General features: G+C 41.5%; 1 protein-coding gene across 8 annotated transcripts in view; it reads left to right on the top strand.

Moving 5' to 3' along the window:
* TBC1D5 (TBC1 domain family member 5) overlaps window positions 1–5,507 on the top strand; it is a 319,441-nt gene extending 313,934 nt beyond the window's left edge. For 5 of the 8 annotated variants that reach the window (XM_035319863.1, XM_035319861.1, XM_035319857.1 and 2 more), the window contains one exon: window positions 1,577–5,507. In XM_035319863.1, coding sequence (XP_035175754.1) covers window positions 1,577–1,867 — 291 coding nt within the window. In that variant the 3' untranslated portion in view covers window positions 1,868–5,507. The remainder of the gene's footprint in view (window positions 1–1,576) is intronic. The other 3 variants (XM_035319859.1, XM_035319858.1, XM_035319860.1) reach the window with 1 other exon arrangement.
* Window positions 5,508–24,948: the final 19,441 nt, after the last annotated feature.

The following is a 24,948-nucleotide window of genomic DNA, read 5'->3' as shown; positions in this document are numbered from 1 at the left end:
TATTTTCACATCCAGTTAATATATATCATGTTTGTGACTTTTAACAATTTGGAGTGACCATGTAGATAATAACCAAAAACTTGTAACTCTCCTATTTCATATTACACTTCCTTCTTAATTACTGATGGGTGTTTGCTCCCTGAGCTACTCTGTAGTTCCCTTTCAAGAGTATTCTGCTCTATAATTAGTAATCAGAGTAATGCAAAGTTGTTTTCAGTGCTAATAACAAATTTGGCAATGTAAGTTTTGCTAGAGGGCATGGATACCTTAAACCCAACTTGTGGCTTGGTGATACTTGTGATGACCTCCAGATTCCAATTTTATAGGTTGTATTGAGAGTCTAACTGTATGTCATTCAAATTCTTCATGTTTTTCCTTTTTGTTACCTTTTGTGTTTTGTTTTGTTTTTGTTTTTTTCTAATGCCCACAGTCTCTCTGTTACCCCAAAGTGAATTTACTTTTTTTTTTAATTTGGTAAAAGAGCTGAAGGGCTTGTGTTTGACACACATTTCCATACTCCTCCTTTTTGCTGATCTTGCATTACTGAAATCAAATATACTGGTTTCATTACCACACCACTTCAAGACACTTGTCACACTCAGGCCACTTGGCAGGTTGCATTATGATGCTGAAACATTTACAACTAAGAAATCAGTTGCATTATTTTTGATGGATGTAGTGCTGTATAGGAGTTGAACCCATCTCTTGCAGAAGAAACCAGAAGCAATTGTCCATTTGTATTGCAACCAAGTTAATAGGCTTGGTCAACCAGGGAGAAATCCCACCCTGCTGTATATAGCAGTCCTCCCTTCTAATTGTAGACACTCCGCCTGCTGAAAAGCTGGTTTTCTTCCTTCTGGTAGGAATTTAAGATTGCCAGGTTATAGAGAATTTTCTGATACGCTGACACTAATCTTGACCCACTACTGGAGTGTTTACGAACACCCATTTCCCAAGGTCTAACCAGGTAGAAAGGGGATTCCCAGACCCTAGTTTTCTGGTATAATTAGGCAGTATTCAGTTCCTCAGCCCACAACACCAAGCCTCAAAGCCCTGAGAGCCCTGATCTACCAAACTTGAGTTGGTGCACGCTAAAATCCAATGTACAGCTCAGATTCCGTGGATCAGGGCTATACCAGGAAATTTTATATCAAGCCATTCTCCTGAAGAACTTCAGGATGCCATTGTACATGCAAATCAGCAAAAAAAATCTCAGTACATCTTCATGAGCTACTGTAGAAAACTAACAGCAGTATGAAAGGAAGTACCTAAAATCTTCACAACTATAATGTATCTATTAGAAGCCTAGCTACTATGATCACTATACAGCTGCATTATGATAAGGAAACATATAAGAACTCTAAATGAGTTACTGTATTTTGTAAATAATAAACTATTTCATCCAGTTAATACCCAATTTTTATTTTTATTTTTACTTCTTGATCTGAGCATTGCTACTTTTGAACAATGACTATTCCTGTATCCCATGCCCATATCTCTGATGTCTGTCGTAACCTCTGGGTTAATGGGAAAATGAATACTAACTTTAAGTCCTTTCTGTGCTGTGTTCTTACAGACTACAACTGATCCAAGCACCAGTGAGAGTAAGGGCGCCGATGACTATATTATAGTTTCCGAAGAAGACGAAGGAAGCAGAAGTGCTGTCCCAGAGCCTGTGCAGTCCCTTCAGGCACACAAGGAAGCAGCAGTGAAGCCAGAAGCTCCATCTCGTCCTTTGATATTCTCTGACCCTCTGATGGGCTCCATCTCAGCCTCCTCCAGCAACCTGAGTTCCAGCCCTGATGACAACAGTAGTAATAACAGCAAAGATTCTGACTTTGCTATTGTCAGCCCACTGGACATCTAATGGAAACCAGCTGGGAGAGTTTAGGAGGTCAGTTGGTATACCTCAGCTCAACTTCCTATGGTTCAACGGGCTGGATGGTTCTTTGGATTAGGAGGACAGAAAATAGATAAAGGTAACCCATTTCAGCTGCCAAAAGCCTAGATAAACAGAAATAATACAAATTTGGCTGCAACTCTTCAAAAAGAATATACACCTTGTATTGACTGCCTTAAATAAAAACCCAGTAAAACCTAGTTCTAATGTTACAGTTATTCTTAGTTATAGAGTTATCTTACTTAGGAGCTTCGTTACTATAGATCTGCTGCTTTCCCAAAACATAGAATAGTATGTGCTAGGTACCATAATGGATTAGGAAATGTTTAGATTCTTGGCATCAGACCTGACATGGCAAAGACAAGCTAGATGCAATGTCATCCTTTTAGAAAATATGCTTGACTGGGTTTTCTGAATAGGCAAAAGTACTATTTCTTCAGAGACTGTGACTAGATAAGTAGAAAATGTATATCAGAAGGATTAAAAGCATCTTTTGGCACTAGGCTTGTTCCCAGTTGAGGAATCCTAGTTTCTTCATATTCATCCAACAGTAGCCTGAGATTTGTTAAATGCACAGGTTTGTGTAATTGTTCCTCAGCACTGTGTTAAAGTTGAATGTGTTACAAATTCCTTGAGAATGGGGACCTATACAGCAGAGCCTTATTTTCCTTTGCCTACTTTTTTCCCCTTGAGAGTTCCCAGGTCGCCTCTTTTCCTCTTTGTGTCTGTCTGCTTTTATTCCCCTGGCATGAATTAATTTTGATGTTGCTGAGATTACTGCCATCAAAGAGTAGGTGCAAGGGAAATTACAGTATTTTGTAGTGTAGACCTGAGCTAGATGAACTAAAACTAGCTTGAGTACAGTAACTTGTCAGGGAAGGATGCAAAGTGATACAAAATGTTCATAATTAAAAGCACTTTATAGCTCATTACTATTATCTTCTATAGATTCTGTTTACATATATGCCTATATGATTTCCACATTTCTAGTCAGAAAAAGAAAACAAACAAAAAAAAACCATACTGGTGCAGCAGCATTATCCAACAGGAAGTTTTAAATTAACTGCAGAACTTTTCTTCTATGAAAAACTATTTCTTTCCTATCAAGTATAGAGTGCATCTGATGACATTTATTTCAGGTAGATAAGATTTTTTTTTTACTTGCTGATCCCCTTAAATCCTTTTGAAATTCACAAAAAAAGAAGCTGGTAGTCAGAGGAAGCCTGCTTGTGCAGGACCTGCACAAAAACAACCCAAGGAAGCAGTGCTCGAAAGTTACTCTATTTATAACAAGAGCGCCAAAAAATACATTATTTAATTTGAAGATACATATACAGTATACCATGCAAGAATTTTGTAACTGCATGTCAAAGCTAGTGTTAATATGGTCTTAAAAATGGTAGTAATTTGCTGATTAGTCTGTAATTGTCAATGGAGTTAAGTACAGTATTCCAAAGATGAGGTGATGTGGTTTGCTGGTTTTAGATTTTACAAGGTCTGTGTCAGTGACCGAAACAAAGAGATAACTGTCATTATCTCGTGTAATTACATGGCTGCTGCCGTATCCTCACACATTCAGAAACCACCATGTAGTTCTTCTAAGATGTTTTGTGCCTTGTAAAATGACTAAATGCTGGAATGTTACGAGCAGGCATAGCATCATGCATCTTGGTGACAGGCTGGCGTGAACAGTCAGATGACTTTGTTTAGATGGACGATCTTAAATGCATAACATTTCGGAGAGGTGTTTATTGGGGGTTAGTTCTAAGCTTCATAGAAAATGACTTTGGAATTCAACGTGCATGCCTGTCTTCAGGTTTATTTTATTTCCCTGAGTTTGCATGAATGCCAGGGGATTAGGTGGCTGTTGATTTATTTAGGTCTTTCAAGCTTATCTAGCCTTATCCCATTCAGCAAGGCTTGTGGCACACCACCAACAAAGGGGAATCTGTTCAAGAGGTACCTATGAAAAGAGGAAATAAATATTTTGGGGACAGAGAGAAAAGCTTTTATATTCTGTGTTACATAAGCCTTCAGAGATTCAAAAACTTTGGCAGGGGAAAATGTTTTTACTTTTTTTTTATTACTTTTTTTTAAGAATCGTTCTTTTCATTTCTGGTTGTTTGTTTCAGGGATCACATTGTTGTTTTCTTGAGCAATCTCATTGCCAATGGAAGAGTGTGATTTGTACAGTTCTTTTACTTTTGTAAGTTAGTTACATCTTCAATATTGCATGTTTTAGAACAGTGCTGAAAGTATATGAAAATTTTTGGAGTTTCTAACAAGTTTTCACTAAGCAGTAAATACCATTGAGCTGAATGCCTGTCATGCCATGGGATATAGTAAGATCCTCAGAAGCAGAGAGATGATTATACAAGGAAGATTAGAGCAAATTCCAGTAAATGAGTCTGCTTTGGTTATACCATGACCTTGCACAGCACAAATATGTTGTCTTTGATACTTAATCATAGTACAGAGACGGTTAAAATTTTATGTATTCGTTAAGTCAGAAGCCTGTAAGTAAGTTAGACAAAATGTCAAATCATCACCCTGTCTTGCCTTATGTTAAGAATATACTGAGAAATAAGTTGTCATTTAAAATACAAGAATATTCTTTTTCCCCAGAAATTACCTGCTTGTAATGTTTGTGGATACCAATAATCAGAAAAACCAAATACATTGCAAATTTCTGATGAAAACTAATATGGGATTAAGATATGTATCTGAGACTGTTGTACGGTATCTCACATCTGTAATTTTTATGACTGTTTAAAGTCTCTTGCATGTCATGTCAGTTTAATGTACTGCAGAAAGGCAGTATGATATTTTGACTGGGTATTCATTTAGTTGTGGAACTTTGTATCTTTACTCTGGAAGAACATCTAGCCCGCTTTATTAAAGAAAGAATTAACAAATTTTCTGGGCCATGCTTGTGCTGTTTTCTCAAAAAGGAGGAAAAGTTTTTTTACTGGAATATGGGAAGTATGATTTCTCAAGACAAGGGTTATTAAAAACTTTAAAACTATCTCATTATCTATATGAGCAGATAGATTATTAATATTTTATTCAGATTTTATGTATTTGATACAGGGAATCAAATTGCTTGTCATTTATCTAACCCAAGCAACACATAACATTTCCTATTTACCATATTTATTGTATCTGAAAATAGCATACAAGAATTTAAAATTGTGTAACTTTTCTGCATTTTCATTAAACTTGGTACAGTTACATCATCTTGTCTCGGTCACAATCTCAGTATCTGTACAGTACTTTTCTGCATCTCAGTACTTAAATGGACATTCTTAAGTGGCTCCTGTGATTCTGCAGTGTGTTGTCCTCGTTAGATGACACTGAGGCAGCTATTATAAAGATTAAATTTCAGATTTAAGGTCTTTATGTTATACATGTGCTTGGCAGTTACAATGTCATCTGTTCAAACAGGGACGTAGCAATCCTGACTTGAGCAGATTTCCGTGTTCTGGGTCTCAGCCTTTAAATAATACTTTTGATTTTGTGCTGTATGTGTTGGTCTGGAATGAATGTAATGGTTTATTAGACTTGAAAAGGTGCAATTTCATAAAATAAACTTCATTTGGCTACAGAATAGCAATTACACTGTCTCATAATCTGTGCTGTCCTTTTAAGAATGAATATATACAGTCAGCATTAGTATTTCCTGTGTTGCTGAATCTTCTAGACTCTTACTTTAGTAGTTAGCTAAATTTAGAGATGAAAGAGTATGAAAGAAGGCCATTGGAGAAACAGCAACTTGAAACATGAACATTGGCAACTTGTTTGCCTGCTGCTTGCAATATATCTAACCACTAAAACGGTGCTAGAGGTTTTAGATATGTGGGAGGATCCTGCAAGAGGTAAAGTGCTTAACCCTAGAAACAGAAGATGAGCAGGAAGGGATGCAGCAGGGGACTTTTAAACTACAAATTGTTTAGGGCAGGAATCATCTTCTTTGAATTTGTATAGAACTTCTTAAATAGCGTGTCAGAATTACAGACACTGTCAAAATTGGGTTAATAATAGTTCAGTTACCGTTTTGCCAGGTTCTACTCTTTCAAACAGTGAGCCAGATGTAATCCAATAATAATAGCTCTGCTGACAGCAGCACTTTCTTATCGGAGAAGAATCTGGTCCCACACTGCTGAAGTAAGTGCAATTGAGGAGCATTCCATAAATTAATTAAACAAAACAAAAAGAAACATGAAAATGGGGCAACATTGCTGAATACAAAAAGCTGTGTTTAGCTCAAGATACACATGAAGCATTTACTTCAGTGCGCTGCATGTGTACCTTGTGTAACTTGTTTGTACCTTTTACCTTGTACCTTTCACCTGACTACTTCAGGTAAGTTTGGGCAAACCTGTCTTTGTTTTTAACTTGAGAAATCATAGCTGATGCTTAACTGCAGGATGCATTAACATATATCAGCTGCAGAGGGAAGACACTGCCATTCCACGTGCTATGAATGGTAAGAATTTGATCCTTCAAGTCCCACTGTTTTAACACTTTCTCTGTCTTCCTGGGTGGCTACATGAACAACCCTGTAAGCACTATCAGAGGCTTGATGGAAGCTCTGCTGCTTAAGTTGTCACGTGCCGTCACAGAGCTTGGAGCTGAGAACGTTTTCACAGCTTTGCCTTTCACTGCGATTTTTAGGGACTGTGGCAAGATGAGGTTGCTCTGAATTTTTAACTAGTACAAAGAAGCATTCAAAGATGCTATAAATTATCACATCAGTATTTGAGGCCTTTTGGAATATAAATTGCTACATACTTTTGAGAGAGAAGAATAGTTGTCACAATATCTTGATCTCCTACCTGCTGTGTTAATTGAATCCAGGGGACAGGGGGAATATAGTAGCAATTTCAGATCCACAGTAAATTCCTCTTTAAAATGAGAAAAAGTACAAAGCACACAGATACGAAAAGGCAGATTCTCAGAGATATCATTTAGCTTACTAAATAATACATACCTCTGTGCAATACTCAGAAATATGCAACATTTTTATCAACAAATAGGGGAGCTTGCAACAGCCTGAAACATGTGGCAAAAATGTACATGAATGCAAGCCTGTTCTTAAAAACACTTTTAAAAATCCATGGATTAAAATACATGAAAATTATTACATATATATATATAGTTTTAATAAGCAAAAAGCTTTTTTAGTCTTGCAAAGATTATCGGATTTTGGTAAAGATTCACCTGGCTCAGAAAAGTGTTAAGTTTTCTTTAAAACCTGATTATTTTCTGTTCCACCATGCAGGATTCCCATTACCACTGACACTGCTGGCTGGATTGCTGCAGTATTTGTCTCCACATCCAAGTGTAACACCCAGCAGCAGCTCAGTGGCTGAGCAGAATTATGGTATGTCTCAGTGTGAGCACTCTGGATGTTACTTTCTCCAGTTACTGACTTACTCACTTTATCAGTGCCTTTCAGTCTCTACCTGTGCTTTATCTGAAGGTGTCTTTTTTTTAATCTTTGTAAGGCATGAAAGACTTCTGGCATCAAGTGCATTGTACATGCAGTGATGAAACTCCAGCCTCCAGGTGGTACCACAGGGCAAATTATGATGGAACCTAAGGGTAGGCGTCTGGGACTGTGATGAACTTCTTGTGTTTCAGAATTATGCTTCAGGCCAATAACTTTCAAAATCTGGAGAAAATTAATTCCAATATGGTGAACAATGAATTGCACATGGTTACTAAGTTGTGCAGAAGTTGTGATGGATGGGGGGGGGGGTCCCCAGCAGACCCTCTTTCTAAATGCCTTTTATTTTCATTTCCCACAGTCTAGCCCATCTGGCAGTATTGTGATACCGGACATAACCCGTTAAAGCTTAAGCTGTTTAATTTTCGGAATAGATGAGTCCTCAGTCACTGTGATCAAAGTTAAATGCTCTTCATCTGAGGACTCGAATACCCTCTGCCTGAAGCCTGGCTGCCAGCCCAGCCAGGGTGCTGCTTGTTCTAGTGAAAATCTGAAATCTTATGCAAATCTCACCATACTTGTACAGCAGGTAGTATCTATATTCACTCTTCATAATTTTCCTGTGATTAGCTTTATTTTAAGCTAGATTACCTCATATTATTTCTATCCACACTTTCTTACAAACAGGAAAAAAATTGAGAAAAATACTGTCTTATTGGGAGTATCTTAGGTGAGGATTTGGGGTTCTTTTACCTGTGAAACAGCCTAGGTGTATTTAAACTATGGCTATGAAGAATTCTGATCTGTCTTAACATTGCTGAGACAAAACATTGATTTCTCCAAATCTTTTCTTCTACTTAGTGAGTGGTACTTGTGTTAAGTGCTGACATTACAAAACTATAATGGGGAATGGTGCATATTTTCCTGTGGCCACCTCACACCAGTGTGTGCCCCCACTGTGTGGGGCACAGGAGAGCTCTTCCATGTGCAGGAGCCACAGTATTGCAAGGTGGAGAGTCAAAAGATGGACATTAATGTTTACTGCCTTTGTGTATCTTTAAGCTTCAGCGTAAATAAAATAAATAAATAAATGAAATGAAAGCAGTTGCCAAGCATCATTAACCACGCCGGCATTGCAATCACTACAATGTGCTTTCCTCAGTGTTTTCTTTCTGTGGGATGAAAAATTTACATTGTAGAGTCATTTTAAAAGAAGAAAGAAAAATCTCCTTTTTCACATTTTGGCATTTTTTTACTGTGTGAAAAAAATGTTTAAGAAACATTGTTTTTGTAAGTCTGCAGAGAGACTGCATCAACTTTGCTCCTCTGTCCCCGTATCGATCATGTTGAAGTAAGCAAAAAAGAGGAAGATGGAGAGAAATAGCAACTTTACAGTGCTTGCAACCTTGTTCTTTTTACATGGTGGGATTAGTATGTTTGACTGAGTAAAATACCAATGTCTATTAAGACATGCTGGAGAGAGGCAAAAATCCTTCAACTACATCGGCATAGAACTGTATATTTTTGTCAATGCTGATTTGGTACATCTGGCCTCAACCGAGAAGATTACTTGTAGAGTATGGCTTTGGCAGATTTTTTTCAAAGAAAGAAAAAAAACTATAGTTTCTGATGCCTTGTCTTTTGTAATACATTCTTCGTGATGCTTCTCTAAGGTATGACGAGTTTATTTTCCCTCCTCTGCCAGCCTAACTGCACCTGGGCATGTGCACAACCTGCACATCCCTCTCGTCCCCCCTCACCTTCTCTGTGTGATGATTTATGAGAATTTTGGTTGTAAAGCATCTGGGGCGAAGAGTAACAAAGGATGTGAGGGTACAGTACATCAGTAAGGAATTAAATCTATGTCTGGAGGCTGGGCCTGGCTGCGTGATGTGCCACGGGGACCAACCCAAGCCAGTTTAAGATGGAGAGCTGCTCACAGGAGCTGGCCTCTTGCATGCTCACGGCCAAGGCTGCCATTTTGTGGTGGGGAAGGTCTCGGGTGTCCTGTAGGAGTGGTCAGGAATGGTTCGTGCGCTGAGGCAAACAGAGGTGTCTGTTGGTTGCTGGTATTTTGTAAATGCTCATCTGCTCTAACACCAAAACTAATAGCTCTGTGGTTGGCAGTCACCATATTTTGGGTGCAGGAGCATTGGTTTAATCAGAGGTGTTCTTCAGCCTGCTGGGCACTCTCCTGCCCAGCCTCCTCAAGCCACCATGCTGAGTTAGGCCTCAGCTGCAGAGAGAGACAAACATTTTGCCTCTCTCCAGAATATCTTAATAGACATTGGTATTTAACTCAGTCAAACATACTAATCCCACCATGTAAAAAGGTCTCTGCGCAGACCTTGCCCTTCAGCACAGACCCGCCTGCCTGTGCCACACTGGCATGGGTGCAGAGCAGTGGTCCTGCCCCAGCAGTCACACCAGTGCGTTCACACCAAGCTGTGTTTCTCCTGGAGCCAACATCTGCTGGCCTAGATAACCACACATGCTAATGGTTCGTCACTGGGCTTGGGGTGGCAGTGCAACCCAGCGAGTCAGGGAACCGCGGCTGCTCTCCAGAAACTATTCCCCACAGCAGCCACAGAGGGTGGGGTCTTCATAGTTTTGGTGTGAGCGTGTGTTAAAATTTGAGAATTTTAGAAGGATTGTAAGCTTATTATGAGCATTTTGCAGTTATGGTCTTTTCTAAAAGATCAGTTATGTTGCTGCATGGGTGCTTTAGTAACCTGGAGGCCACAGTCCTCCCCAGCTGCCTCGCCCCTCCTGCCCCATCAAAATAACACTGTGCTAGCACCTGATGATCCTGTGTGCCGCTCTGATTTAGGGCACATGGATGAAAATACAGGTCTTTGTCCTATCCAGGGTCACTGGAAATGTTCCTTGCAACTGCAGCACCTCAGCACTCTTAGTCTTATAGATGCTGCTGGCTGCAATTTTAACTTGCAGGTTCAGAGGGCTGTGCATCAGAGGCTTCCATGTGTTAAAACTGTTTTACACCTCTACTTGCAAGTTGCTTTCCACAGATACTCCCCCGTCGGGTCTCGCCACAGCTGCTAGCAACACAAAATCACATAGCAAAACCTGGCTGGCAGTGGCAGTGGCTTCTTGGAATTTGATGCCTTGGTTCAGGGAAAATGCAGCAGAGGGACTGTGAGCACGGTGGGTGCCCCTACACCTTGGGGACCAGCAGACACATGTCACCAGGACTGCTACCATGGCTGGCAGTGCATGGCCAGCATGCTCCCAGCCCAGCAGCTGCTGCCACATTCATCTCAAGGGATCGATGCTGTGCTTCGTGTCAGGCATCCACCCCGCTCACCTTGCCCCAGCCATATGGTGAGGAGCATCGATCACTTTTAAGAGGCTGCTGTTGTGGTAATGGCAAGTTTACATAGGATTTCAGAGTGAGCAGGCGCTGGGCTTCCTACAGGTTGACGCTGTTTAATTTTCGTGAATACATATATTCTTCAATTAGGCTGCAGGGTGAAAGATTTCCATTTTGGCTGTAATTGATTTCTTGCTGAAAATCTTCACAAAACTGTTATTGGGACTTGAGCTCTAAAAGACCTCTTTTTTTATTTATTTTTGTTTGTTTTCCTTCTCTCTCTCTCTCTCTCTGTTCTTCACTCTTTCAAAACCAAGATGTATGGAGTTTTGCTGTTTGTTTTTTTTTCCTTTTTTTTTTTTGTTTAAGGTGCAGAGACCCACCTCCCCAGTCTGCATCTGAGCAGGGCAACAGGGTGCACACCCTGTGTGCCATCTCCTCCAAAACCAACCTTTTCTCAGGCTTTCTTGGCAGCACAAAATGTGCACAGCCTCCAAATTTCTCCCTGAACCAGACACCTCGATAAGCTAAGCGTGAAGAATCCCGTTATTAAATATCCTCTGCAGAAAGGCAGTGGGGCTGTTCCCTCTGCCCTGCAGCCTGGAAATGCCTGGGAGCAGAATAAATCAGTGCTGCCTCAGAGCGAGGTGACCTGAAACAACATTAAAACAGATCTTGAGATTGTGGAAAGGGGAAAGACTTAGCGTAAGTTCATAGTCACTGCTGACTTTTTTGTTTTGGATAGATTTTCATCAGTAAATAATAATTTCACTGAGAAACTATCTGCTTAGATTGTTGTGATGGAGGCCAGGTTTTAACACCATAATTACTGTTGTATCAAGAGCTTTCCTGAATTTCCTTGTGTTGTTTTTCATCTTGCCTAATGAGTGTGACAAAGAGATTTCTCTGAAAATGCTGGTGCAATATTGATTATAGGAGGATAATTTTAGGAAAGTTTGGTAACTAGAACATGTCTTCTGTTGTGTAAAAAAAATCCTTTTTTTTTTCTAAAAAAATATTGTGTAGTGACTTGTGATTTTGTGGCCTGAGGATGAGTTCTTCTAAAGTAAAGGGTGTGGGAGGGAAAGAGAGAAACTAACTGTACCATGATAATGAAGGGTGAGTGAGAGCAATGTGAAGATTGTTGACTCTAGTTGCCTTGAAATAGACTTACAAACAGCTCAAAGAATAAATTTAAATACACATGAATAACAAATGCATTAGTCACATTAGGGTTTAATGAAGTGTTTGTGAAATAGCAGCTTCATAGGACTGTCCCTTCAAGAATAATTCACTAAGATGGATCTGACAGCACATTCTTGTTTTCCTTTGTCTGGTGTAGAGGCTGCTTGGAAGGGCAATGAGGACAAGGTAACCATCATTGCTTTAGGGTTAGCAATCAACTGCAAAAAGAAAGAAAGACTTTCTGTGGTATCTGTGCCTTGCCAGATGCTACTTTATCTGCAGTTATCCTATAGAGGCCATTAAAATTAACAGCAGAGCCTACACTGAGCTCAGACTTTCACAGAGCTCTTGATAGGAACAGTGCAAGGAACGGGCTGGCAGAGGCAGTTGTTTCACAACAAATGAACACTGCCAAAGTTAACCTTTTAATCTCCTCAATGCAAGGCAAAGCACTGCCTTTTCTCTTCCACTTCAGACCCCTACTCACATTGCTGTCTTCCTTAGACGACCTAAGGAAGACGACCTAAGGATTTGTGACTAGGGAATCTGTGATTCTCCAGGGACAAATACTGGACAACACACCGCATACACATCCCAGCCCCATCGAGGTCTATCAGGTACTCAAGTGTGGCACAGGGAATCAGGGAGTCAAACACTCCAGTTTCCAGGTAGGAGAAGACCAATGTGGAAACTCAATCAGCAAGCCAGAAGTCTGGCTGGACAGCCAGTGGGCAGAGCTGCACTGAGCAAGAACAGGGCCTGGTTGCTCTTGGGTTTGGTTGTGACCACGGGCAATCTGCAGGGGAAGGGGAGGCTGATGGGTATGATGCTATCGTGGGACCAGAGTTGGCATCGGAATGGGTCAGGTGCCTAAATACCACTGAAATGGGTATTTTGATTTAACAGCTGATGTGCTTTTTTTGCTTCTGAAAACACTGCTGGCAGCTTTGAAAATCTTGTCGGAGCTGTTCTGTACACCATTTTCCAAGCTCTGGAAGGTGTCATTATAGCTCTTCCCTAATATTGCACAACAAATGTAAGAAAAATAGTATCCTCTGTTGCAAAGGCAATGCAGAAACCCTGCTTTACTTCATCTTGATAGTTTGAGTGGGTTATTGATTATGGCATTTCTGAGAACTATAAACTTAGAAATTAAATATATATATATAGATGCTGCAGAGGTAAGTTTAAAGGTACTTTGAGTATATCATTAGTGTCACATACTTGTTGGGCCCTTGTATTGACTGCAAAAAAAAGCTGCAATGGCTTGGATGCTGAGGGCATGCCTGCTACACTCTGCTTTGATTGTCTACAGAATTCAAGAATTGAATATTGTTCATATTTGAACAATGTCCTGCTTCAAAGGTGCATGCAGCAAAAGTAATTGGATGAGACTATGTTTGCTATGTGTAAATAAAGTTTCTGCCCAAACAAATCATTCTGTGGCAGCAATAACTCTATAGGCATGGAAATATTGACTGATGGATGCGTGGCTTCTTCAGAATTATCACTTGCCTACGTGTAATAATGCAGAGAATATAGACAGTGCCTACTGCTTGCCAATGACTGGAAAAGAAATTCATGTTGTAGGTTACCTTTGTGGTTTTTTAACAATGAAGGCTGGACTAGCTTTATGCTTTCATTAAGAAATAAATCCAGCACAGACAAAAAAGAGTGTTGGATATGTCAGCCTCTGTACCGATATGTGCCAATTTAGACAATATTGTGTCATACAAACTCTGCAGCATGAGAATGAAAGAATTTAGAGCAGATTCTTTTCCTCGGGGTCTTTCCTAAAAACCTCAACAAAGCATAACTCCAAATCGTTGCGGTTCAACCTATGCTGCAAAAAGGGAAAAGTACTTGTGTGCATATGTGTAGTTTGTTACTGGGGGGAAGGGAGTGTTATTTATACCTAAAAGTGCTGAATTTTGCTTGAATTCATTAGTTCATTTACTTTGCTGGACAGAAAAAACAACTACAAAAAAAAAAAAAAAAGTTGTAAAAGTCTGTACAGAACAAATATGCTATGCTTTGATATTTGAATCTGTAAATCAAGATTTGTCTTCGTAGAAAGTTTGAGAAAGAATACCCATGAGCTCTAGCATATGGGATGTCTTTATATAAATCTCCCTTGAGTTAGAAAGCTCTAACATTAACAGAGGACCTAGTATCTTTGGGGAGCATAAGCAAGCCTTTATGCAGCAGTGAAGGGTTTTTGGACAAAGATGACCTGTCCAAGATCAAAATCCAACCTGCTCCCAGTTGAGAGATTTTGGTGGTTGCTGTATTTAAAGTTTTTCCCTTTGTATGTAATGAAACCCTCACTAAACCAACAAATAACTAGCTTTCAATGTTTATGTGACCTTAAATAAGGTATTAGCATCGTGATATTTCACAGTCACCATAATCAGAGGGAGGACTGTTCCTTAGGCTATTTGCTACTTTTACATGCAAATGCTTCGGTGTCTTTGATACAGTAAGATTTTTAGGATGTGAAGAACCTACTGCCTGATGCCTAACATTGTTGAACTGATCTTTTGCTATGCTTTTTAGCTGCCAATTGCAGTGTTATAAACAAGCTGCCCATTCTTTCATATCTAAAAGGTACAACATCCCTAATGGGCCTCCCAGTCTCCATTTTATTTGTCTTTTAGTAAAAGACAGGATTCAGCATAGGGCACAGATTATTTTGATGGTCCTGATTTTCATTTCTTTTGGGGAGGAGGAGGAATGGGACAACTCCCTTTATGATCCAGAAGGTTCCTGCCAGCATCGCTAGAGGTGTTCTTAGGGCAGAGAGTTGTGTCCAATGGCAGTACTGGAGAGCATTTCCCAAAGATCAGATCAATAAATCTGTTTTGGAGCAAGAACTGTAAAAACAGAATGACAACTAACATGCCATTTCCCCCAGTTCTTTTCCTCTACCTTCTTATGTGTTTGTTTGCTATTATCGTGTTTCTTACAAAATGGCCCATTTCACTACTAATGGTAGGAAGCCTTCACCTTTCAGATACCATTATAAATTAAACAGATGAGGGTGTTTTAGCGGATGAAACATCACCTGCTGAGAGTGTCCTTGACACTCTAATGTGTGTCCTTCAGGAAGTGGGGAGATGTCATTCTTGCACGTTATCTCTCTGTGTTTCCTGTAAGGCTCAGCATGTTGGTTGGGGTAAACAAGGGTACACCCAGACTGTTGCTTCAGGTTACTACAAGTTGAAACAGCAGGTAGTTCACGCTATTTGTGTACGAAGTTTCAGTTCCTTACTAGACTATCAAGTCTTGAAACTTGGCTTACACACTTCTGTGGTACTTGGGAAAAAGCATGTTTCTCTAGGAAAGATTCCTTAAGCAAATAAATATCTTTATGCTTTGATTATAAATTCTGTAAATTTAATAATGTCTGTTGACCGGGAATTTCAGATAAAACCAGAGGAAATGCAAACACTACTTGTTCCTTTTCATAAGAAAGTTTCTAAGACCATATAAATAATTTGTTAGAAGATCCCTCTCAGCTAACAGACCTCCAGAAATTAGGGTACTGATCTGTAAACTTCACATCCCCTTTTTTTTTTCCTTAATTTTAATTTCCTTAATTCCTCTATTATTTCCTGGAGAAATAATAGAATCAGGGCTTTACTGTCTCTCCACAGATGGTAAACGCTGAAGAGAATGGTAGAGGCAAAGAGGCTGTCCCTTGCTTTGTTGTGCTGAGAATGTCACCGTTCGTGTGCAGCCTAAACCTTGCATTAATCTCTGAACTCTGCTGGCTTTATTTCCACAGCAGCAGTCGTGATTTAAAGGCCATGTGTGACTCGAGGCTCGGGCTGCCCAAGGCAGCCGTGATCTACGGGTGCCCTCGTAGTGGCCATACCTCACCCAGTCGCTTGCTGAAAGGTGCTCCGCTCACGCACCACCCCTGCAGGAGCCGAGCTTGGGCTCTGGAGTTCTTCTTCCCAAACAGTACAACTGCATCAGTATTCCTGATTTCTTTTTTAGGTCCCTTGTAAATCCCATGTGTTATCTTGACAAGTAAGGATTTTCCTCTAGGCTCTCCTCAACGTCCTGAAGGACCCGTGCACATCACAGCCCCTGCGATACAGCTGTCGCAGTGCGAGGACAGGAAGAGGAGACCTGTCGCTGCTCTTTTTGCAACAAAGGATTCAGAAGCTGCAGAGAGGAAGCAGCCAGCCTCTCGGTATTGTTACCTAATTCTCCACCCTTCTGAAAAAGAAAAATAAACAGCTAAGTCTGTTCAAAAGGCAGCGATGGGATGCACAATTTCCACCTTGCTCTGCGTTTTCAGAAGACTCCCCGGTGGTTGCCACTAAGGGCTTTTGAGTTTCCTTTTTTACATTTAATGTTAGAGGAATAATATTAATGGAGTTTGAGTTTTTGTTTGCTCATTAAGCAGTCAGCAGGAGCTCACTTAATGGAGCACAAACTCACAGTTATTACATTAGCACTTAATTCTTCGGCGCTGACATCGCAGCATCTTCACAGCAGGCACCTCTGCGAGTCAAAAGGGGTGCGTTTCCCTTCAGCTCCGTTCGTCGAGAGCAGAATGGGGTAACAGGAGGGGCTGGAGACAGTGCTGGAGCAGACTGGTCCTGCTTTACTGCATGCAGCTTGTATGCAAAAAAAAAAAAAAAAAAAAAAAAAAAAAAAGGCCCTCAGCACAGAGCTTGAGCCACGGGAAGTTATTGTGAAATAGGGCAGCTACAGGGAAGAGTAATCAGGGGAGAAGAGCTAGCAGTAAAAATGTCACATTGCTGTACAACTGTACTCACCAAGATATTTTTAGGTTGTTTAATAGATAGAGAGGAAGGGAGGGATGGGTGTTTTTACAGCGGTAAAAAATTGTTCAGGTGAATTTCCTGAAATCTTAATTGTTTTGTTGATCCACAGGTAAAACACACTTAAACACCATGAAGCTGCTGATTTTCAATGAGCTGGTTTCTAGTAGAGCCTTCTATGTGGTTCCTGAGGAGTTAACTCTTTCTGGAGTCTTTTCCAAACAAACAAACAAACAAACAAAGAAAAAACATAGAATGGGTAGGTGACACAAGCCAGGCTATCCCATCTCTGCAAAGCAACAGTACCGGAGATTGCTATTTTCTAACCAAATCTTTGAGCTTTTTTTATGGTGTAGCTTTAATATTTATTTATGTATTTATTTTTACATCAGGCATAGCAAAAGCTGAAGGCCATGAGGTGCATGATCTGATCAGATCTGATGGTGTATTTAGTACCTCTTAACAACTGCACTGCCAAAGCCAGTCATTGTTCAGGTGGTAATATCGGGGCCCTCATGAGTTCGGGTGAGATTCGATGGTGTTCAGCTCTGCAAAGCCACACTCCAGAACAGTAGTGAAAATGTGGAAAGGCAGAAGGGAAAGAGCCAGGGATATTTTGCTCAAGATTGTTTGTTGTTCTGTGCAGAAGAGTATGTTCTCTCAGTGCTTTCTCATGGGAAAGGGAAAATCTCTTTGGGCAAAATCGTCCTTTATGGACGCGGCTGGCAGATTGGTCTCTGGTTACTCAGCAGCACATGACTGCAGATAAGTGACTACTTTGAATGTGAGGGAACAGCTTTTGCAGAGAGTCCTGAACGCAGACTGTGAAGCTTCGTAGCGCTTCGGTGTTCAGAATATACCTTGACTGGGGAATTTGTACTTGCCATGGCAATGATGGAGACCTGCAAAGTTTCTAGCTATGACTTCACAGACTACGTTTGTTGCTGTGAGAAACTGAGATAAGTAGAGATAATTTTAAAGAGTGATGTGCATGGGCAGAAACAGCTTTGTCCCATTAATGTTATCAAGGTGCCCCATGCCAGCTTTCTTTAAAGAGACGCCTTCATTGGAAGCTTAACCCAGATGATTGACATTTGGGTGTAAGCACCTGGATTAGCTAAATTCAGGTGTAAGGAACTGCACTTTAAAACTGGAGTCCACAGTGTTATCCTAATTGATCTTTGGGGACTTAAGGCATTCTGCAACCACAGTATCTTCTTAACATGAACTCAAAGTCATCCAATAACTTCCTTTTCTCCCCCTGCAATTTTTATTTTTTTATTTTTACAAAGTTGTCCAGCCACATGGGAAGGCACAATTTTAATTCACTTACTCAGTAAACCATTTCTGGCTTTCTGTCTATAGCTTTGTTCCAGTGGAAAAAAAAAAAAAAAAAAAAAAAAAAAAAAAAAGCTATAAACAGCAAAGGATGGTAATGACCTGTACCAGCAGCTGGCTTGAACGCAGATCTATTTATGAGAGAAGGAGGAGGTGGCTGATAAACCCGCGATGTACTCGGGCAGTCCCTGTGGCCAGCCGCCCATCACCTCGAGAATTCTGAGCAGCTATGGCTGCATGTGGCTGCGTTTTGATAGCTGCGTACAACTTCTCCAGCTTTCTAGACCAGCTGGTGTTAGCTGTGCCACAGCAGGACACAGACAGAGGTCAGGCCTGCCAGGAGGAGGACAGGAAAATGCCAGGTCTGGGATGTCTGCCTCCCCTGGTACTAGCCGTGATCAAGTCAGTTCTTAAGTGCCACCTGGGGAAATCTGCTGCGTAGCTGTCCATGCGTGGTGAGGAATAAAGGAGGGTTAGATACTGCAGCCATCAGGGCGACCCAGCTAATAGGTCTTCTGGCACCCCTCTGAGTGTACCTGCTCACTTTTCAGCTGTAGCATTGACAGGAGGACGGTTGTGAAGTGGTACATGCCAGAACGGTGCCAAAGCGCACCAGGGATGCATCACGAGGTTTTTATCATTCCCACCTATGTGAATAATGCTTTTTTTGTTTTTTTTTTTCTTTTTTTCTTTTTGCAGCTGCTGCTTTTCAGAAGTTAGTATGTGTTATCAGTGGATGGGGAAAACCACTAAGCAGAGAACAACGCTTAATAACGAAAGTGCAGAAGTGAGACCAGCAGTGGTATTTTTCTGACTTTCAAGTTTCCCACAATGTGCAGCATGCCCCCCAAGTTTTATGCTTTGTATTTTGTACCTTCACTTTGCCTCCCACCTAAAAACAGAACCTTTTATGTTCTCTTTGTTCGTTCTGCTCTGACGTCAGGCAAAATTGTGACTTGTGGCCTTTTAGGGTTGTGACCAATGTTTCCTAACAGTACCTTCGCCCAAGCTATTTTATGCGTTACTTCACCACATTGAGATGAAACAATTAACAGCAAGCTGATTGCAAGTGTAACAGCTCTACCATACCAGTGCTCTGCCTTGGGAATTCATCTGCTTCCTTAACTTGCTGCAGAGAAAGCCTCATCTTCATTGCTTAAACATGTGCAAAGAGATGGCTAATAGAGCTGTTGTCAGCTTTGTTGCAAATGAGACTTCTACATTCAGGAGCTATAGTCTCAAGAGCACTGTTAATCATTTTAAAGCGTCCCTTTTGCCACAAGCCCAAAGTAATGTAGACTGATCAAGAAACTGAAGTGAAAACAATCCATGTGACAGATGTGCCTGTGGCCCTTAGATAATGGAGGGAGGAAAACTTGCTTTCTGTAAGCTTATATTTAGTGCTACTAAATGCTTAAAGAAAATTAATGTAGCCACCTAAAATTCCCAAATAGTAACTCAGATGGATGCACTTTCCTCTAAAATACTCCAGAAAATTGAAAGAGGGACCTTCAGGAAGGTGGCCCTCCCCTCCCGTAGCACGAGATGCAGCCTGATCCTCTCACAGCTCCTCTGTATTTGTCTCTCTAATTTATTCCTGAGAGGCCGAGGCTAACAAGGGAGTGATAATTACATGCTGCCTGCCTTTATTAACCTTCACTGACCCACTGCTGTCACTGCACTGGCTGGAGCCCCCCTCCCCACATTGCAGGGAAGTGACAGAGGTGCTGCTGGTGCCCCAGTCGGTGGCTGTGGTCTCACAAGTGAGCACAGCCATCTGTGCTCCCTGTTGATCTAACACGTGTAAAATATAAAATTAACATGATGAAAGCAGCCGGGGGCAGGTTAATTGGAAGCTGGAGACAGGCTTTTTCTTTCTCTATTCTTTTATTCTCCTGTTGTCTTACCAAGATCCTTCTAAAGGTTTTTATCTATCTGCTGCATGGTGCTGCTTCTGAACAGTGCTGCTACTGTTCTTGCAGAAAGCCCTGACGTGCTTCTTCAGGTTATTTAACTTTGGCACAGCAATCTCATGTACAGCAAGTTACAGAGCTGTTACTAGCAGGAGTTAGTGCACTGTGGTTTGTGTCCTCTGGGCTTCAAGAGAAACTGGGCTGAATCCCACAGGAATTTTAGGAGCTGCTTTCCAAACAGACACCACTAGAGTGGAGGAGTGAGGACCCGCCAGCAGGCTGGTACTTCCACCTCCAACAGACACAGTGTAGGCAAATGTAGACCCCTTTTTTTCCCCCTCTCCACCAAAGGACAGCCCTTCCACTCCACTGGCAAAGGGCTGCACTGATGAAAATTATTGCACAAAGGAGGAGCAATATGGTTCTCTGCAAACCCCAGCATGGTCCATGCCCCACCACTAGGAACAAGGAGGCTACCATTCCCCAAAAACATGGTCTACCCCTATGCAAGTTAAAGATGTAAGAAGAGGCCTTCTGTAGCCAAAATATCTCTGGTGGGCAAGGTCATCCAAGGCAAGGTTATCACAAAGGTTGCCTGATTGCTCGCTGTCAAAACCCAGCGTGCTGCTAATCATTTCTTTTTGCAGGTCAGTCTGATGGCGTTTGCAGGTACGCTGGTGTCTCTCCAGGAATCCTGGATTTAAGTGATGCTCAAGGATCAGCTGCCTTCTGGTGGCTAATGGGAAGTTGCAGCCACAGGAGTTCCATCCAGAAAACAGATGGGCATCATACAGGTATATCAAACTTGGAAAAAAAAAAAAAAAGGAAAAAATAAAAATAACAATAAAAAGGCAAAAGCTGCACTCTACAATGCTACAGCCAACACTGTAGATGGAAATGCAAAAGTGTTAGCCTAATATCAAAAATTAGCCAAAGGATATAAACATATTAAAAATATATATGTTTCAGTTGAACTGCTAGGCAGAACATGGAAGTGCTGCACTCTGTTCTCCAGCCCTTGCCCTGCCTTTGTGGCATCTGTGAGGGGAACATTGTTTTCCTCTCCTTCATTCACTTCCAGTGTTTGCTGTTGTGACTGGCTAAGTCTCTACAGTGGTGGTGGGTGGCTTTGGTTTTTGTGTTTTTTTTTGTCTGTTTGTTTGTTTGTTTGTTTTTCCTTTGGTTCTCTTCACAGAAATCTTTCCACTTACTTGAAACTGAGCAGGATTATTTGATATGCTTTTGGTTGCTCTGGCTTTCATTTCCCTTTTGCCCTGCCTGAGTGCACAAAAGACTTTTTTTCTTTAGCTTCCACTCAGGCTGTGGATTCTGGGTGCATAAGGACAACACAGCACAGTGCAGACACCTCCCAGCCTTGCACCATGGCGATGTCCATGGCTGGATGCTATGGGCTGATGTTGACATGGCATTTTACCAGGGCCATCTTTGCCTGTTTTATGAGACCATCCTTGAGACTGCAAGCTGAGAGACAGAAAGCAGTCATGTTCACACTCCTAGAGCAATGCAGATGTGCAGTAACATGGACTATTTTAAATTATGTCCCTGGCTATGCTAGGAAACCGCAGTGTGTCCTGCACAGCACCGCAGAAAGCTAAGTGGCTGCTTACATTAGCAGTGACTGAGCTGGCTGGAGCGCTCTGCTAGACCTGCCCCCCAGCTCTGCGGAAAGTAGGATTTGCTCTTTTGGAAATGTTACCCCCATGCATCAATCATATTTTTAATAGGCCTAACTACTCTGACAGCTAATATTGTTAACATTAATTTATACAGATCTCTTTATCTTGTATAGCAAAAATGGATATGCCAGTTTGAAAGTTATTAGACATATGAGAATTACTAATATTGGGTCTTCTTCGGGTTGTCTGGCAATGTCCTAGTTTCATCGTTCTGTTGTAGTCCTTGATCATATTCCTATATAGGCTCCAATCCTGCAATCTTAGAAGAATCTGAATCATTTCTGTCCAAAGACTACCGTTAATAGGAAGTTGAGACCTTACTCAGCACCTTTATGACCTGTTTTTGCAAGCTATCCACATGCAGAATGCCTCTGGTTCATGAGACTTCACAGTTTTCAAATGAAACTCCAGCTGTAACAGGGTCCACTGACGCAGGTGCAGATGCAAGGAATTTGTAGCACTTCTGAGGGTTTATCCAGCCTAATTGTCTGTCTGGATTTGTTTTTAGTATTTTAATGGATTCTTTTCCTTCCTGAATGATCTTTTCCAAAATGCAATTAGTAAAGTTTAGCAAGTGTGCCAACAACCTAAGAGAAAGCAAATTTGAAGCATGCTTCCCCTTCTGGCTAGGATGACATGCAATATATGCATAATGTACTGCCTCTGCTGGAAAGTGTAGAAAAGTACTTGCATTCTAGTCATGAATTATCTATGTATATGTAAGATGGTTCCATTTAAGTCTTCTTCCTACGTGATTGCCTGGATTAACCCTAATTCACCAATCTTGTCCACAGCAGCACATCTTTCTTCACTCCAAAGCAGCAGCTGAATAAGAGGCTGAACAAGTTCTTAGTATCTCAGCAAAGGTTGCTAAACTACTTTTAAATATTGGCACAAATAAAGTATAGTTTTATCTTCAAGCAAAACCTCAGTTCCAGGAAGGTTACTGAATGAATGCGTGATAATTTATTTTGACTCTTCATTTCTTCCTTTCATTCTGACATCCACATTTTAATTTCTATAAATACAGGGTTGCACACGGTCAATTTGGCTATCTCTTCATGGAATAGACATCTGAAAAGGAAAAAAAAAAAAAAAAAAAAAAAAAAAAACTGCAGTCTGAAGCTGTTTTCTTAATATACTCTCTCCCACCCCAGGCAAAAACCCCAATTTACTGATTTTGCTCAGTCATGAGGCATGGAGAAAAGAAGAAAGATCAAGGTATTTTAGGTAAGGGACTTCAAGGAAATAGACTAAAAAGGCAATGAATAATTCTATCAAATCCTATTTAAGCAACGTTGGTAGAAGACCTTTAAGTGACCTCCACAGAGCTTTTCTGAGGCATCCTTTTATATTCTTCTGTAAGATTAAAGCTAACTTCCGTAGCTTCAAATCTTCTCTCTCATAGATGCCATATGCTATCATTCTTGATACATATAAAAAAGAGCTGATTAGGGAGCCACCTTGAAGACATGACTACTGAGTCATCCGGTTTTGGAGATACTTAAAAATTGTTGCTGGTTTCTGGGCATTTCTTCTGAAAGGGTGAATGAACTGATTAAGCTGAAACTGACGTTGGGTCTTTACTGCCCACAGAACCAGCCATTGCCTCTGGTAGGAAGACAAAGCAGAAATGCTGCAGGCAGCTCTTTTAACCGTAATTTACCAAAGAGATTATGCAGGATTTGTCTGGCATTGAATCATGGGCTTGTGTAAACACCAGATGTAAGTGAAATACAGTGTCTGGAATAAAATGCTATGTTTTCATGAATAAACACAATATATGATTGAAGATAACGCTACCGTTACCTGTATTTGGGCTATATATAAGTAGCATCCTCCCTGTCTCCCCAGGCTGTGCCAGGGGCTGCTCTCATACCCAGGGTATGCCGGTCTGGTGCCGTGAAGGGCTGCTGCTGAGGCTCCCACACATGCCTGCCCTTAGGCTGTGCTCAGAGACAGTGTCTCTTGATGTCTGTAGAGATCAGGTCTTGCTCTTTGATGCCCTGAAGAACAGCACCAGTAGCCTCCCCCAGCTCACGTCAGTTCCTGCACATCTGTCCTTGCACCCAGGCTCCCCTTGAAACACACATGGGACCTCATTCCATCCAGAGAGAAGGTGCACCCATGTCTGCTAGGGAAATGTGGAGGAAGGGGGGCATCCTACAAGCAGGGACACAGTCCATGGGGCCAGTGACTTTTGGCCTGTCCTCCAGTGGCTGCTGAGAAAATCTGCAAGCGGACCAGGGAAGCAGGGCAGAAAGCTGCTGTCTCAGGCCTCTGCCTTCGTGACCCAGTCTTCTCCCCACTGCTCCCTGGTGCCGGAGAAGGCCACAGACTGCATGTCCAGGTGAGTGCAGGGGACACATCCATGCAGGACAGCTCCTTCTAGGTGGCCACAGGAGCTGGAGGTAGGTGTACCCCTCCTGATGGTGTTGCCTGGGGCACCTTCCCCTGGCCCTCCACAAGCATGTGTCTGATGGAGAAGCCTGTGGGCAGATGTAGTCATTCAAGGTGCTGAACCCTGACATAGCAAAGCATTTATGTGGAGTCAGTAGGGCTTTGTAGGTGTTTACAGTAAATATAGTCTGGAGTATGAAGAGGATATAGTCCCATGAAATTTTCCATAGTCCCAAAGCAATGGGACTTAACAATGGGACTTAGCAATGGGACTTAGCAATGGTTTTTAACAAGGTCTGAGGTTTTTTCCATAGTCCCAAAGCAAGTGTGAACCTAGAACTGGACCTGCTCTCACAAGACTGCACTGTTTTTTATTCCTGGAAGGGCGAGAAATTGTTTGATTTCTTTCCTTCAATTTCTGGGAACTGCTTCACAACAAAAACACTCCTTGGGGGTCTACAGAAGAGGCTGGCAAAAACCATGTGGAAAGGGCAGCTGGTGACAGTAATAATGCTTCAGGCCTGCTCTGGCCTCCCGAAGCATGGCAGTTTGTGATGGGGGGATCTAAGACTGTGAAGAAGGGTTGTTGGTGTATCTGCATGGCATGGCCAAGTGGCTGACAGCAGAATAAACTATACTACAGAGCTGAAATCTGCACCTGTGGTAATTATTTTACAAGCAATCAAAAATACAAAACCATGTCAGGCATAGTCGAGGATAAAGGCTGATGCTGCAAGGGTTAGGTGGTGCAGAGAAGGAGCTGGCAAGGAGTTAGTGATACAAGATACAGATTTGGTCCAAGGCCCAGCTTTTGAAGAGCTCTGCATTTTCTGTACTGCCCAGCCAGCACAGAGGATCTTGTCTTCACCTAACCTGGTGCTTTTCTGCTTCTTACAGGCGGGACAGCCATCGCTGTGGTGGGAGGCCGCTCGGTCC

This window comes from Oxyura jamaicensis, chromosome 2, assembly GCF_011077185.1.
Source record: "Oxyura jamaicensis isolate SHBP4307 breed ruddy duck chromosome 2, BPBGC_Ojam_1.0, whole genome shotgun sequence".
Classification (NCBI taxonomy): Eukaryota; Metazoa; Chordata; class Aves; order Anseriformes; family Anatidae; genus Oxyura; species Oxyura jamaicensis.
Note: the sequence above shows the minus strand (reverse complement) of the source record. Positions and strands in the feature narration are given on the sequence as shown.